We start from the raw sequence: 17,160 nt of genomic DNA on the forward strand, positions 1-17,160 counted from the left end.
AACATTACAAAGCATTATCATATTCAAAACAACTTCAACACTTAGTTTACAAGTAGTATTAGGCCCTTAAAAGTTGAACTTCCAACCATATTCTTTAGTGGATTGCAAAAATGCTTGTATCAATCGGGTGTGATGGAGGAATTGTGCTTTGTCTTGGAATCTCAAAATCAAAGGAGGCCTTAAAACTTGGGATACAGAGTTTTGTACAAAATCAATGAAACTGTTTATCTCAAAATGAAACTGACTTATTTCCTACCCAATTTTATTTTGAAATGTTTCAACCAGCTTCTTAAAATTCCAACCAAGACATGCCACGCAGACAACTATCCCCACTTAATTTTTTAGAGTTGCTATTGGCACCTCAACTTTTACTTATTACACCCCACTTAAAAAATAGAAAATAAATGAATTTTTTAGAATAAGTAAAAGCTAGATGCCAATAGAAGCCCTCTTTCATTTTTTTGGTGCTAGATTTTTATTTTTGAATTTATGATTTTATGGGCCTAATCATAATTGTAAATAGTTATTGAAATTGTTTGATTGTGTCATAATATTTTTGTACTGTCAAGAACTCAAGATTACAATTTGAGCCAAACCTTTATCATGTTTGAAGAGTGTGTCTTAATCTTTAGTTGGGTGTGATAAATAATTCAAAAAATTAGGATGTAATAAGTAAAAGTTGAGATGCCAATAGCAGTTGTCCATTTTATTATTATTATTATTATTATTTGTGTGTGTGTGCGCGCATGTGTGTGTGTTTTTCGGGTATTTTAGATACCCTTACATTTTGATGTTAATTAAAGATATCCCCGTGTTTTCAACTAATTACATGCCCCTTTGACCCTGTTGTCCCCGCCTCCCTCTGATTTTTGCACTCCCTCTCCTCTTTCAATCTTTTGGGACATTATACACCCCTTTGAACTTTGGTGAATATTTGTGTTACCCCCAACTCATTTTTCAAAGTAATGACACGTACTAGACCTTTTCTTCTTTTTCTACACCAACAAAAAAAATTGATCTAAATACCCTCATTTTCATCTTGTAACCCAAAAACGTATGAAACTCATCATCTTCGACTTCAAAAATCCTATTAAACTTAAGTTGGAAAACTATGATAGTAATTTTACTTGAAAGGGAATTCAAAATATTTTTTTGGTTTTTGGTAATGAGGTTATTTACATTTGTCCATTGGATAAGACTGAGGTCAAGTATTGGTACAAAAAAATGAGGTCAAGGGGGAATGAAGGCGTTTGTTGGATATCTACGACAACCTATATTTTTGGCAAAGCAACTATTATAGGTTTTGTTAACCCATTTCAATATTTGGAGAGGACCTATAGATATGTGTTTAAATCTCATTCAAGAAATCTCCGCTCTACTTGGATTTTGGAGTCACCACCATTCATGAAATCAAGGTACGAATGATCATTTAAAATCCAATTTTATAAAATCATTTTATCTTTGAAAATAACTCCCAAACTAGTCTTCACCAAGAGCTTCAAGTAAGGAGGTTCAGTTGAAGTATGGGGAAGGTGTTAGGCACCCCGTCTTACCAAATCTACCGACCAAGTTGGTGGTTACCTAGACTATGGCCAAGTGTGAAGACTTAGACTACTTTTGTTAGTAATATGGTGATTTATGCATGCATGAATTTATGTGCATGAGAATTTGTATGAGTACAGATGTATGTTGTGATGAGAGTGAGACGCTCCCACTGATTGGGATTTTTTTGTTTGCTTTGAGTTGGGAGTGTCAACCCATAAGGGTAGCACTTTTTTAACTTTTGTCAGTTTTGATGATCCATGCCTCATGAAAATGTGCTCAAGAATGAGCTCAATTTTTGTAGGTGAGGATTTGAGAAACTACCCATGATGAGGGTACCTTCTAATGACCTTCACCATTGTTATGCTTTAAAATACATGTATGCATTAAGTGTCTAAGTGAATGTATTAGCTGTATGCATGCAAAATGTTCCCAAGGGAACTTATTAGACTTTACAGATCTAGGGGATCACCTCATGATGAGAGTGTTCTCCCTAACCTTATTTAGCCAACTATGATGTTTAGATTACATGGATGATGATGATGATGATGTGTATGGAGATATGCATGGATGCTCTCGAGGAGCTTATTCTGAACTCAAAATTATGATGTTCCGACCTTGGTCTGCTTCTTCTCCTCCTTGAATCTTTAAGACTAGAATTCAAAAGGGTTTGAGGTTGGATTTGGGATCTTGTAAGCTTTTAAGAAAAGAATTTTAGGAGGGAAAAAAATTTATTACCTCGAGAGCCTCCACTATTTATAGGAGACCCTTAAGAAAAAAAAAATGTCCACACACTACAAGTTTAAGTTAATTTCAAGTAAACCACCTTGAATACACTTGAACACATTTGAATATGGAGGACTTGATGGTCAATTACACTATCACATATAAGTTTTACCAATTGTGAAGATCAAGCGTTAAGAGTGTAAATGTCTTCAAGGTCTCTAGACAATATTTTGAAGGATTAAATTGTCTACGCAATTGAGAAGAGCTTAATTTGCATGAAAACCTTGTTGGTGGCATGCAATTATCCACCCATGAAGGGTCACTTACCCTCCCTTGAGTCTTAACAAGTTGGGGTAACGAGAATAATTCCTTCCTATATTCTAGAGAATTCTTTTGAAGGACAAAAGGGCCTAAGTCCCTAGCATTTTGCCAAATGCAGAGAAGAACTTGGAGGGGATTGCCAATTATCTAGGCAATGGTCTTGAGAGTCAAGAACTCTCCCTTGGGTCTTTAACATCATAATACAAAAACAGACTACATGTTCTTTATATGTCAGTAATACTAATCAGTTTGATATTTATGGCGTCTTTACATACTCAGGATCCCAAACATCACTAGTTGCAATCATTTAAGTTGCAATAATGCACCAAGGAAAACGTAAGACTTTGCCTTGTATCCCAATATTTGACATAAAAAAGGTATAGTGTTCATAGCCGACATAAGAATGAAACCCAAAATCAAAGCTCAAACAGAAAAAATTAAATGAGAAATCAGATGTAGCACAAAAATAAACAAACTCGTAGCAACTGTAGTCATTGTAATATAGTATAATATAAATGTAAAATAAAGAAATAAAACTTTTACTTTGTTCTATCAAAGAAGGATAGGTACTTCTTACCTCAATCCAAGACGTGATTGATAATACATACATACATACATTTACATAGACTTGATCAAGCACCATATCTCTATATATAATACTAATAATTTCACAATGAGTAACATAGCCTTCTGGCTACATAAACCAAAACACTCCCCACCTTCCCCTCATATTTTATACTTAAAAAACCTGAACCACTGATCCTCTTCTCTCCTCTCTGGCAAAGATTCTTGTGTCCCCATGCTGATAGAGCAAGCGGGCCCAATTAATCTGCACTATACTGTAAGCAAGCACACATCATGGAAGCATAAGACCTGTCAAACCAGACTCTCTAAGACAATCTCTTAAGAGTAAACAAAAATTCACAATTCTGATTGATCTATCGTGAATCTTGAATTGTTCTCGCTTGCACATGCTACATAATAGCCCTTTGATGATATTCCTGATCAAGTTCATATCGGAGCTTTCCAGATAGACTCTGCATTAAAATGGACGGAATTGTTAAAGAAAAAATAATGACATTTGGCAAGCAATTTTGCTTCCAAGGATTCAATTTGAATAGGTTAAATACATAAAAATCAAATCACACATATGTAAACAAATAAATGAAAGTTTACTAGATTGATTTTGAGGAAAAGAAAAAATCAACATGATCATTATCAACAAAGCCTTATCCCAAAAATTTATCATCGGTTGAACTAATCTTGTTCCTCCACTCAATTCTATTTAAAGCCGTGTCCATTATTGCAAGTTTGTTCATATTCGCTCTCACTATCTCAATCCAAGTTTCTCTGGATCATCATCTCACACTTTTAGAACCTTCAATTTTCACACTCATAATTGGGAACAAGAAGGTTTATCACCTTATCAGGGCTAGTCCTACATTTTCACAAACGTGTTCATTTCTAATTTTATCTTTCTTTAGTAAAGATATCAATTTAAAATAAAAAATTGAATAGACCCTAATAATTTCTATAAAAAAATGAAGATCAAATCAATTAAAACCAAAAGAGTAAATAAATTAGATAAACAGAAATTATGGCGAAAAGGGTGAATTAGACCTTAGTCCAACATTTTTCATGAATGGGTCTATTTCTAATTTTATCTTAGTATTAAAAAAAAGAAATCAACCAAAATCTAAATTTAGACAGATCATAATAATTTCTAAAACAAATTGAAGATCAGATGAATAAAAACCAAATGAGTAAAACCCAAATCAATATAAATAAATTAGATGACCTGAAATTATAGAGAAAAAGGATGAATTAACCTTAGCACTACATTTTCTATGAATGAGTCTGTTTCTAATTTAAACTTTCTTCAAAATTTAAAGAGATCATAATAATTACAAAAGAAATGAAGATCAGATCAATTAAAACCAGAAAACATATTAAATCAAACACATAAAACTGAAATTATAGCAACAAAAAAAAGGTGAATTAAACCTTAGTTCTACAATTTTCATGAATAGGTCTCTCTACTTTTATCTTTCTCCATTAAAAAAATCAAAATTTAAAGGAAATGAAGATCAGATCAATTAAAACCAAAAGGGTATAAAATAAAATAAATAAATTAACTAAAATTATAGGAAAAAAAATAGGATAAATTAAACCTTAATCACATTTTCTGCAATAACATTGCCTTGGCGAAGATCCGGAGCAACACCATCATCAATCTTACAATCCGGAGGAGTCTCAAATAAAGAAAGAGAAAATTGTTTGTAGATAACACCAACATCAAAGTAAATGAGACCAGAGCTTGGGATGTCGACACGAATACCCTTTACAGGGAACCAAAGGAAGAGTTCTTGAGCCGAAAAACCAGAGAGAGATTGGATCTGACCATAACTGATTGTGCCCGATATGTTACGCTCGTAACGAACAACGTTTTCGAATTTAGCGTTGCAGGGTTGTTCGCGATGAGCTTCAAATCTGCCATTTTCGTCGAAACTGAATTCGATTACGCCTTTTGGAAGTAAACCCATTGGAAGTCCATGAGATCTTAGAACTTCGGAGATATTATCATCAACATCTGATCTTCCAACAACAACAACTTTTGTAGGAAAAGATGTTGAGATCAAAGTAAAGAAAAACAAGAGATTGAAACAAATTGATGGGATTGAAGAAACAACCAACATGTTTAATTTCAGAGAGAAAGAGAGAGATTGGTTTAATTTCGAAGATATTCTCTCGATTTCTGTACTTTTTGATCTGTGTGTGTATGCGTGGAGTATATATTAGGGTTAGGGTTTGTGAGAAAAGAAGGGGAGAGGGATTAATGAAGAAAAAAACAGAAAAAATAATGATTAGAAGAAGAAGACAGTGATGCCAGCGAAAATACGCAAGGATTGAGGGGGAATCAACAATGGATTTATGTAGAGTATAACGATGTTGGACACTAAGTGTTCAACGAACATTTTAGATCAAGATGTAGGGTTATCAATGGATTGGATCAGATCCAAAACCTAAGTATTTGGATTTGACAACTCTTGGGTATAGTGACCAAACTCTAGGATTCAAATAATCATGATTTTAATAGTTATCAATTAAATCACGATTTTTTCATAAAATTACCATTATACAGATCATTTTTTTAAGTATTACATTTTCATTTTAATATATAAAATACATATACTTTTTTATATTTAAAATAATTATTTTTGACTTTTTAATTTATGTTTTGTCAATTTTTTTTCGACATTTTGTCAACGAATTGATAATTTATTGAATAAATTTTGGATCATTTCTCAATTGAATAGGGACCCGATTGTGAAAATATTCATTTTTTTGCATTGAATCATATTTGTATCAAAACAACATATTTTATTATATCAGGTTTGGGACTTAAAAATAAGAATAATGATTTTTCCGAATACCCCCTCCAACATATGCTCATCTGAAAATTGTAGATCATTTGTCTTAACATACACAAAGTCATAAAATCTTTTCTTGTGTATCCCGAGGCAAATGATCTACAATTTTGTGATGGGAACGTATGTCAGAGGGGGGGCGTCAGATTATCACGACTCTAAATATAATATATCTGATCAATCAAATCCTTCTTAATGTTTTTAAGTGAATCAATTCGATGGGTAAGTATTGCATTTCTTGCCCAACAGACTTAGAAGTACCTTTACTAAGAATTGGTGGTAGGTTAGGCTAATGCCATCCCTCTCATGTTTCAAAACATCTATCTTTCTCAATATATCTTCAATTCTTGTCTTAAAAGAAGTCCAAGTAAAATTAGAGATATCTTCCCGAGGTAGGACTGGTGATAGGTCATATAAGTGTCACCCCACTTGTGTTTTTAGACATCTACCTTTCTTAAGTTTTTCTCTAACTCTTATTTCACAATCTTGTCTCCATCTTTGTCACGACAAGAGCAAGAGACATTATTGGTTAAAGCTATGTTACCTGGTTCTTCGATTCAAATTTAGGTTCATGTTACATGGTTTGCCACTCTAGAATGAACCCAATTCCTAAGGGTAGGTAGAGATAATTTGTTACTTGATTCGGTTTGATTTCCTAAATCGGTTCTCTTGTGCATCTATACAATTCAAGTATTTTAGTTATAAGTACAATTACGATGTTAAAAAAAAAAATACTAACTTAAATAAAAATAAACTAATAAAATAATCGAAATTATATATATATATATATATATAATAAATTGGTTTTGTTCATGGAAACAATTTAAAAAAAATTGGTTCGCCAAACCAAACTGTAGGATTTGCTGAACCAAATGTTTTGGTTCATTGAATCCAATCAAAATTCAGTGAGTTCATGATTCGCTTGGTTTTACAAATTCTACCATGAACTAATTCGTTTCGTACAGATTCGTGGTTCGGACTAGTAGCAATGAGTTGGGTAACATAGGGTAAAAGTCTGAGTTACGACCATTACGATTTGATGAAAAGTCAGTCTAAATCAGATTAAAAATATATATATATATTTTCGAGTCTTATAAATCTTTTATCGAATCAGTACCAATCTGATCCGAATCCAATTCACTGCCACTCCTAACAAGATGGCAAGAGAAACAATGGTTTAACTAGTGCCTGTTGATCAATCGGGTCTCTAAAATAGATTAAAGCATCTCAGCCGTTTGTTTGAAATTTTGTCCAACAATGTTGGACGCTCGAATTTTTCAAACAAATTATTGGAGTGTACTGATTGGTGGGTAGGTGACCTATGAAGGCTTAACAGCGTCACAAATAGTACGATAAATTGAGAAATTATTGCGATAAATTAAGTTAGGAAAACGAGAAATTACGGTCACTTTTAGGGTTCATTATTTACTACGAGTGATTGGCACGTGAAAGTAAAAAAACGTGGATAGAGCTCTAGTCTTATACTCCCAGAGTTGGATAACTAATTAACTACCAGTCTCTTTAAAGTGATGGCACCCATGAACCACTTTCATGATGGTAAGTTGGAAACGTTGAACAAGGATGATTCTCATCGAGATTTAATTTAGGGTTCTAAAATAATGAAGAAAGTGCTTCAAGATCAATGGTTAGAAATTATTGATCAAGTTGATTGGCCTTGTACAATGTGGTTTTAAACAATTATTTGTTAGTGGGCCCGATGAGTGTGACGCGTGGAAGACAAAGGAAACCGGGAGTTGGGTAGTTTGGAGTTTTCTAGACACTCCCAACACAATAATCTCCATGTGGGCTTCTTAAAATTCAAATCAAGCCCAACCACTCATTTGATTTTTTGTGAAAACGGGCATATACAAGAAATGTCGATTATAATCTCAATTTAAAAAATATATATATGGGGACAGTTCAGCAGCCCTAAAGTTTGCCAAGTTTGGTGCCAAACATTTTTCAAAATATGGGTTAGAAGCTTTGGAATGAGCTGATTTTTTGTGAAGATGATCTCTATGATAAGGAGATCATCCTCACCAAAAATCAGCCTATTCCAAACCTTCTAACCCCATCAAAAGTGATTTACAAAAATTGGATGGTCCACGATTCTTTAACTTGTAAACTAGGGTTAGAAGTTTCAAAATGAGCTGATTTTTTGTGAGAATGATCTCTTCACTGTAGAGATCATCCTCACAAAAAATCAGCCTATTCCAAAACTTCTGACCCCATCAAAAGTGATTTACAAAAAATGTTTGGCACCAAACTTGACAAACTTTAGGGTTGTCGAACCGCTCCCTATATATATATATATATAGGGAAATGTTCAGCACCCTAAGTTTTACCACACATTTTAACAAACGTTTTTTGTCCTACATGGGTTAGAAGTTTTGAATGAGCTGATTTTTGGTGAGGATGATCTCTATGATTAGAAGATCATCCTCCCCAAAAATCAGCCCATTCCGAAATGTTTAGCCCCATGTTTACACGTTGAAAAATCGTGGACCGTCCATTTTTTGTAAATCAATTTTGATGGGGTTAGAAGTTTTGGAATGAGCTGATTTTTGGTGAGGATGATCTCCTCACCATAGAGATCATCCTCACCAAAAATCAGCTCATTCCGAAACTTCTAACCCATGTAAGACAAAACGCGTTTGTTAAAGTGTGTGGTAAAACTAAGGGTGGCGAACGGGACCCATATATATATATATATATGGGTAGCGTTCAAGGGCAACCTTTTTAGCAAACTTTTTGGCAAAACATTTTTCAAAACATGGGTTAGAGGTTTTTGAATGGGCTGATTTTTGGTGAGGATGATCTCTACGGTGAGGAGATCATCCTCACCAAAAATCAGCCCATTCCAAAACTTCTAACCCCATCAAAAACAGTTTACAAAAAATGGACGGTCCACGATTTTTCAGCTTGTAAACATGGGTTAGAAGTTTTGGAATGAGCTGATTTTTGGTGAGGATAATCTCCTCACCGTAGAGATCATCCTCACCAAAAATCAGCCCATTCCAAAACCTCTAACTCATGTTTTGAAAAATGTTTTGCCAAAAAGTTGGCCATTGAACGCCCCCCTATATATATATATATATAGAGGGGACGGTTCAACAGTCCTAAAGTTTGCCAAGTTTGATGCCAAACATTTTTCAAAATATGGGTTAGAAGCTTTGGAATGAGCTGATTTTTTGTGAGGATGATCTCTATGATGAGGAGATCATCCTCACAAAAAATCAGCCTATTCCAAAACTTCTAATCCCATCAAAAGTAATTTACAAAAATTGGACGGTCCACGATTCTTCAACTTGTAAACTAGGGTTAGAAGTTTTAAAATGAGCTGATTTTTTGTGAGGATGATCTCTTCACCGTAGAGATCATCCTCACAAAAAAAAAAACAGCCTATTTCAAAATTTCTAACCCCATCAAAAGTGATTTACAAAAAATGTTTGGCACCAAACTTGGCAAACTTTAGAGCTGCCGAACCACTCCCATCTATATATATATATATATATATATAGAGAGAGAGAGAGAGAGAGAAGAGTGAGTGAGAGTAATCTTTGGGTAAATATTATTAACCATAAACTAAGAGAAAATCTATTGAGATGGTCTGGAAATTTTCAACAAAAGTTAATTATAAAAAGGGGTAGAAGAAATTAGAGGCAGACCTAGGATTTTGCTCACGTGAGGGCAACCAAGAGTAGAAAATTTGTTGTCTGGATAACTAAGAGTGAAAAGAAATAATTGTGGGGCCAACTAAGAGTGGAAATTTTTTTTATTGGGGAGAGGTGGGATAGTGGTAGATTTTTTTATCTGCTCCTAAAATGTGTCACAATAGCTAACTAATCCATAGACTTTGAAAATTCCTGTGGGGGCAAGTGCCCCCACTATAAATCCACCCCTAGAAGAAATATTCAAATTAGAGAATTACCAAACAAATGTATCTCTTGCAATTTTATTACAAAAACTCTCTTACTTTATCAAATTTGTTATTGAACAAATCTTACTTTATGAATCATGTTAGCATGACTAACTTAGTAAGGGTTGTTGATCCCACATGGAATATCAAATTGGCAATCCGACACCAGAGACTTCTAGATTTCATGGAAAAATTTTAGATTTACAAGAAAGAAAGAAAAAAATAGTTTTTGTGCTTAATCGAAGATGTTGAAAATGGATCATTACAAAAGTCCCAAATTTAAAACTAAAAATCAATGGTGAAATTTAAAATAAAAATATTAAATAAAGAAAATAAATATAAACAAAAATTGGAAATGTCCAAAAGATATCAAATGTACGGGGAAATTTTTTTTTTTTTGAAAAATCGTATTTTCGGATCGAATTCGGATCTACCCCAATCCGATCCTAACATATTTCAATAATTTTTTTTTATTATTCTTAATTTCATATAAATACATATAGATAAAACGTTTTGGTCCTTTTGATTTCCCTTTATATTTGTAATAAGAAAGTAGATTTTTTTAAATTTTAAACATTGATAATTTGAAAATAAGGCATATGTTCAGATCGATTTCGGATTAAGGATGAAATAAAACGGATCGGATTCGATTCATATATTCATCAATCCGTTCGAATCGGATCGGAGTGGCACTGATCTGTTGCCAACCCTAAGCAAACCATTCTTCCACTAAACTTCTTCACTCCAAAACTCCTTAGAAAATAGTACCAAATCACGAAGGCCACCTTACAATGAATGAACAAGAGATCAACCGATTCCCCATTATCCTTACATACCCACAAAAATTAACGGAAATGACAACTCTCCATTACTTTGTCCATAGTCAAGATTTTACATAAGGATGCCACCCACACAAAGAAAATGACTTTGGAGGGAACTTTCCGACCTCTATTCAATAAAGGCCATTTACATTTCCAATTAGAAGGATATTAATTCAAGTTGAAGATCCAAGAGAAAAAGAAGAGACAAAATATGAGAGAGGATTGAAAGAGTGATGATAATATTTTGAGAAAATATTACAAGCGATAAACTAGGAGAAAGTTTGATGGTTTAGACATGTTCATCAAAGGCTTATTTAATCCTAGTTAAAAGAAATATCCAAGTTGAAGATCCCGAAAGATCAAGAGAATGATCCAATAGAACATCTGTGGAGACAATGAAAGCAAATATCAACCCACTAAAAGCAAATATCATCGACACCTATTAATTAAATTGATTGAAATGGCATTGGAGAGTCAAACCTTCCACACTCTTTGGGAGATTACAATTTTTACACCCATTATAAGCTATCATAGATGGAAAACAATCAATGGTTTTAAAACAATGATGCTATATGATAGTAAAAGAAGTTAATTGCATTTTAATGACTTCGATCAAAGGTAAGCCTTAAGCCTTAACTCCACTCAAAGTTATCAGAGGATCGCTTAAAAAAGTAAATAACATCTTAAGTAAGAGAACCAATTTCTTACATTGCAATCAATTTTCAATTTTGATTAGCTTGGTTTTTGGTTTTTAGATATATCAATTGATTTTATTTTTTATTTTTTTATTTTTTGTGATATTAAACCAGATTCATTAATGCTACAATCACAATATATCTTTTTATGTAAGCATCATAAATATACACACACACACACGCGCGCGCGCACACACACACACACACAAAAACTTAAAAATTGATTCAAATTCATGGACTCATTTGAGTTTTCAAAGGAATGGTGATTCAAGTCAAGGATTTCATGAGTCGATATGACAATTCTATCAGTCTAAATCAAATTCAAGTTAGTTGAGTTCTAAAGCTACCACTTATAATATGGTAATCGGTGAAGTCTATGTGTGGTAATACCATGGACCTAGGATCAAAACCTGCCTTCACATTTACACCTATCTAGAATGATTGACAGAGTTACAAAATCGAGGCAATTATTATGTGGTTAATAATATTTTCTTTTTCTATGGGTAAGTGCTCAAGTCAGGGAATTCTTGGGTTGATATGATAATAATGTTCGTTTGAGGCAAATCAAATTAAATCGGTCGAGTTTTGAGATGATCACTGTAGATGCAGAATTTCGCTCTACCTCGAGATACTCTTCCAAGAACTTTAACTCGGTGGGACCTGCAATAGGACCACTCCGACGATCAAGTTAGAATCATTGCCGAGCTATTAACGAGTTCTCAAAGTTAATTAATAGCTCGGCACTGATCCTAACTTGATTGTCAGAGTGATCCTATTGCAGGTCCCACCGAGTTAAAGTTCTTGAAAGAGTATCTCGAGGTAGAGCAAAATTTTGCATCTACAATCACCTATGATATTGTAAAGTTTATGTGGCAATACCATAGGCTTGGGATCAAAACCTCGCTCGCTTTCACAATTAAACCTATCAAAAATAATTGACAAGGGTCATAAAATAAGAATGAGTCAACATAATAATTTGACTTTCTTTTTTCAGATGCCCCTTGTATGCCTCCATCACAGAACTATAGATCCTTTGCTTCGGGATATACAAGAAAAAAGATTTATGATTCTGTAATTGTCAAGTCAGGGAGCGTATGGGGAGTATGAAAAAAGAACGTCAAATTATCATTAGCCAACAAAAATAGTTTGCGTGGCTACTATATATATTTTTATTTTTATTTTTGGTTTTTTAATGGTAGGTGGTGAATGAGATATGTTTTGGTCTTGGCATACCCTAGTCATCCCAACCCCAAAACGAAGAAAAAGATTGCATTTAGGGGGGTTATTGGGAAATATTTGATGGGCAGGGGTGAGTTATAAGTATGCTTTTGTCTTGGCATGCCTCTCACTAACCCCACCAACCACATGCAACTTGCACTTGATGAATGAGAGTGACACTAGTACTTAACCAAGTCTTTAACTTTTCCCCCACTTTTTGTATCAAATTAATAAGAGGTTTCTCTCCTCTTGATTTTACTTTTTATTGCCAAACTCATTTCCTCTTACTTACTTTAAACATTGGATTGACAAAATTTTCCTTGTCAAGTAGGAGGAGGGTATTGTGTGTTTCGCCATTGTATAAAATTTCATACCACTTCATCTATCATCCATCGATGATGTTTGATTATCACAATTCGATGATCTAAATTTCAACACTTGTTACACTTACGAAATAAACAAAAATGTTCGTAATTATTTGAGAATTTTTCCTAGATTTAATAGTGTTAATCTTTTATGAATCGGTCCATACAATTTGAGGTTAATGGTTCAACAAAGCTAACACATTTTCAAAACAAACCTGGGTTCGATATTTAGAACATCGGTTTAATTATAACTATGGGGTGTCAATAGGTTGATTCGGTTTGATTCCTAAAAGAACCAAAATCAGAATTTTTAAATTTTCTTGGTTCTGGTTTCTATTGGTTTTAACTTTGCTTCACAAATTGATGGAATCAGAACCTTTAAAAAAAATCTCTTTAAACGATTCTAATTCCATATCAACTTCTATCAGTTTTGATTCTCAATTAATTCGGCTCCAAGAGACCTGACCTTAATCGATTCCAATATGAGGGGATCCATAATCGTCGTATTGGTTCGGGTTGGGTTCTGATTAAAAGGGTTATCCTAAGCCATTGTATATCTAGAATGAATCTTAACCTTAAAAGTAAAAAATAACAAGACATAACACCTTACGCATGGGCTCAATGAAAACAGTTAAAGTTTAAAGGTGGAGAGCATGGGAATTGGGAAGCGACACAAAAGCCAATTCGTACACATGGATTGTACGTACGCATGGCATAAAGAAGAAGTAGGACCACTCACTTGAGCCCACTTACAATCTTTCTCACTCTCATGCGAGGCATCAACCAGATAAGAAAATTTTGCCTCCCTCAACACTGTACTTATATTGGACCACTTTCATGAATCTTTGCTTGTCCTACAATAAATTAATAATAATAATAATGATCATCATCATCATCATCGATATTGAATAAATCGTTTAAACCTACATTTTACACATAGTTTTAGTCAAAATGTCGATCACCACCCGAGAAATAACCTAATGTCGCACAACAAGCATAGATCCAACACTTACGTGCGTCAAGTTGTTCCTTAGCAAGCTCCCCCCACCTACACCAATAAAACAATAAATTTACCTTTAAAAAAAAAAAAAAGTCATGATAGTCTGACATTATGCTCCATCATGTACAAATCCCGAGGCAAATGATCTATGGTTATGTGATGGGGGCGTCAGAAAATCATTATTCTAAAAATAATTGTAAGCCCTTGATTAGTGGATCAAAGACTGATCCATTATTTTATGGTTTGAGTTTGATTTATTGACTTATTAAATCAAATTGGATTTCAATAAAGAATCAATCCGAATGATTTTGCACTATTATTTGGTGGAAATACACGAAACTTGGTGTAGGCAAAAATTTGCTTGGAATGAGCCCTTTAGTGAATACATGGGATAATTATGGGAGCCAGGAACAAAATTAACTTGTAGTTTGGCCAATGCTACCTATTCGTGCATAAATGGAAATCAATTTTATTTTGTTTGGATCCAGGCCTCCAAATAAGTTGTGCTCTCATCTACCATCAAGGGTAGTAGAGACGAGCTCTATTTTCAACCCCATACTTGATTGTGAAACAGTGCGTTGTTTCTTAGGAAATTGACTAATGGGTTTTGTAATGTAAAGAATAATGTTGAAGTGACCTCAAGATTGTACCTTACATCGGACATCCTGACGTGAATGAGCATAGGAACCATTCACTCGTATCGCAAGGTCACTCTAACATTCACTTGTAAAGATATGAGGTACAATTTTGAGGTCACTCTAACACACACTAATGTAAAATCACCGTCTTTTGTTTCAAAGAGTTGATGGGTTTTTCCACTTATGTAAGGTATTTTAAGGAATATATTTTCATTATCTTATAAGAAACTATATAGAATTCTTAGATAGTTATTATTATCTATAAAAGGGATTTTTCTCTTTTGTAGCGTGCAAGAAAATATTGAATCTCTGTGCATGTTCTTTTTCTTATGTAAAAGTCTAGAAATTCAAGGTTGTTGAGTATGGTCATCATATTGTTGTTATGTATTTGTGACAACGGGAGAGGGATCGGGATTACATTTTTGGGTTCTTAGTAGAGTTGGATTTAAAGAGTTTAATGGGTTTCACCAGTGTGAGATCTTGTAATATCCTTTTTAATAATTGGTAGATTTCTACTTGCTAATTAACTTGCCAGTTGATGTAGTTCCATTGTGGATAAATCGCATATATATATATATATATATATATACTCTCTCTATTATTTTTTACACTTGCTTGGCACACACTCTGGAGTTTGATTATTGGAAGTAATCCATTTGTTCTTCGGAGAGATTGATTTTGATAATCGATTTTCCATGTGTAAGGTCTAGAAGTCACAACATTGACTAATCAAGTTGGGCTTTCAAAATATATAAAAATAAGTGGCTTTGAATCGATTATGAAGATCACAAGTCAATACACATTGGAATAAATTCGAAGAGAAAAAGGTGTAAAAAGAAAGAATTCCATTATCAAGCCTTTGAAATAATGGCTGACATGTTTTACAACAAAAGAGCATCCAAGCAAGTCATCGACAAACACTGGAGAGCATCTACACTTACAAGACTTCAATATCCATTGGCGTCATTAGGAAGATCAACATCCATCAAAAATAAATTCTATCAAATGGTTGTAGGAGTGGAGCAAGGCTAGGTTCCACTGATACATGGACTGTTGAGGATGTCAAGAGTCTAGCATTTTTCACTAAAATGAACTCTCGTATAATCCCTTTCTGAGAAGAGTTATTATGTCTCATGGTATGTAGAAAATGGCTTATTTAGGAGTCAAAATGTGTCACATAGACATCGTTCTGGATCCTGATCCTTCTGAGAAATGTAACGTATATCACTCAAATTAGACATGTTTTAGTGAGATAGATCTAGCGATGATTATGTTGTCAACATATTCAAGTAAGATTGTGAAGTAAGGTCATTTAGCAACAAAAAAATAAAAAGATCACAAAGTAAGATCCATGACTGTGAACAAACATCAAAGTATCGGCAAGATAAGGAGATGATGAAAACATGTGTGAGGTGCCTGTTTGAGTCCGGTCTTACGCAGCTAACATACACGATGAGGACGAAGTTTACTGATAAGCTCCGTAGTTGATGCATATATACATACCTCCTTAGAGAAAAATGCGGAGAAAAACATGTTTTACAACAAACTATTTGTTCGACTATTGTATGAGCATGAAAACTGCAAGGAGTAGACTTCTTGTGGATTTCATCCAAGTGCCGTTTAATTTTGAACATTCAACCAAAACCAATTATATTCATTTTGGGATCAAAGGGTAAGCTCAAAAAAATCATTAAAAATGACATAGCGATACATGTTATGAGAATTCGTTAAGAATGAAATGAATATGAACCCACTTATCGGATCAAAACATTTGTTCCCTTTTTGACGATGATCACCGTATCAAACATAGATGCATTGCAACAATTTATATTCCAACTTATGAGAATTATATGGGCAAATAATAAGAGCACCCGAAAGCTCGGCTGTGAATTATAGAGTATCCTAAATATTCCAATATCAAGTTTATGGGTTAAAAAAAAATAAAAATGAAAAGGGTGTGATTGAATCGAATTAGGTCTTCTTTCATTCGAAAAAATAATAAGGTTAGGAAGAGAATCGGATTACAATAGTGTCTTTGATTGATTAATTAGCTTGGAAGCTTGGGACTTCTACCCAACCTTCCTACTTGATAACCCAATAACTCAATAAAATAACAAAATAATTCCTTATAAATTACAAATTTCCAATAAACCACTAAATATAAATGTTAAAATCATAAAATAATTCTCTTTCTTGAAAAAAAATAAAAAATCATATAAAATACACAAGTGGTAACCCAACCTCTAGAAGATGAGATAATTAAGCTTATTAAGTTTGATTATTAAAGATAACAGATAGCCTTGGGTATAATTTTCAAAAGAAGATAAATCACTTAATTGCATAAATATATCTCAACCGTTATATAATACACTAATAACATGAAATCCAATGATCGAGATAAAACACATATCTCTGAGAAAAATCTATTATATGAATTAAGTGTTTAAAGTATCGAGATTTTATGTTTTTTCATGTCATTTTTCGTGA

General features: G+C 33.5%; 1 protein-coding gene across 1 annotated transcript; it reads right to left on the minus strand.

Annotated features, from left to right (window-relative positions):
• Positions 1 to 3,045: 3,045 nt before the first annotated feature.
• Positions 3,046 to 5,432, minus strand: LOC147396629 (uncharacterized). Its single transcript, XM_086451616.1, has 2 exons — positions 4,761 to 5,432; positions 3,046 to 3,626 (listed from the first exon to the last, which is right to left on the minus strand). Exons 1-2 carry the CDS (start codon positions 5,283 to 5,285, stop codon positions 3,564 to 3,566), a joined length of 588 nt encoding a protein of 195 aa, XP_086307742.1. The 5' UTR covers positions 5,286 to 5,432; the 3' UTR covers positions 3,046 to 3,563.
• Between the last annotated feature and the right edge of the window lie 11,728 nt (positions 5,433 to 17,160).

Source organism: Akebia trifoliata, chromosome 8 (genome assembly GCF_017979445.1).
Source record: "Akebia trifoliata isolate Shusen 1 chromosome 8, ASM1797944v1, whole genome shotgun sequence".
In the NCBI taxonomy this organism is placed as follows: domain Eukaryota; kingdom Viridiplantae; phylum Streptophyta; class Magnoliopsida; order Ranunculales; family Lardizabalaceae; genus Akebia; species Akebia trifoliata.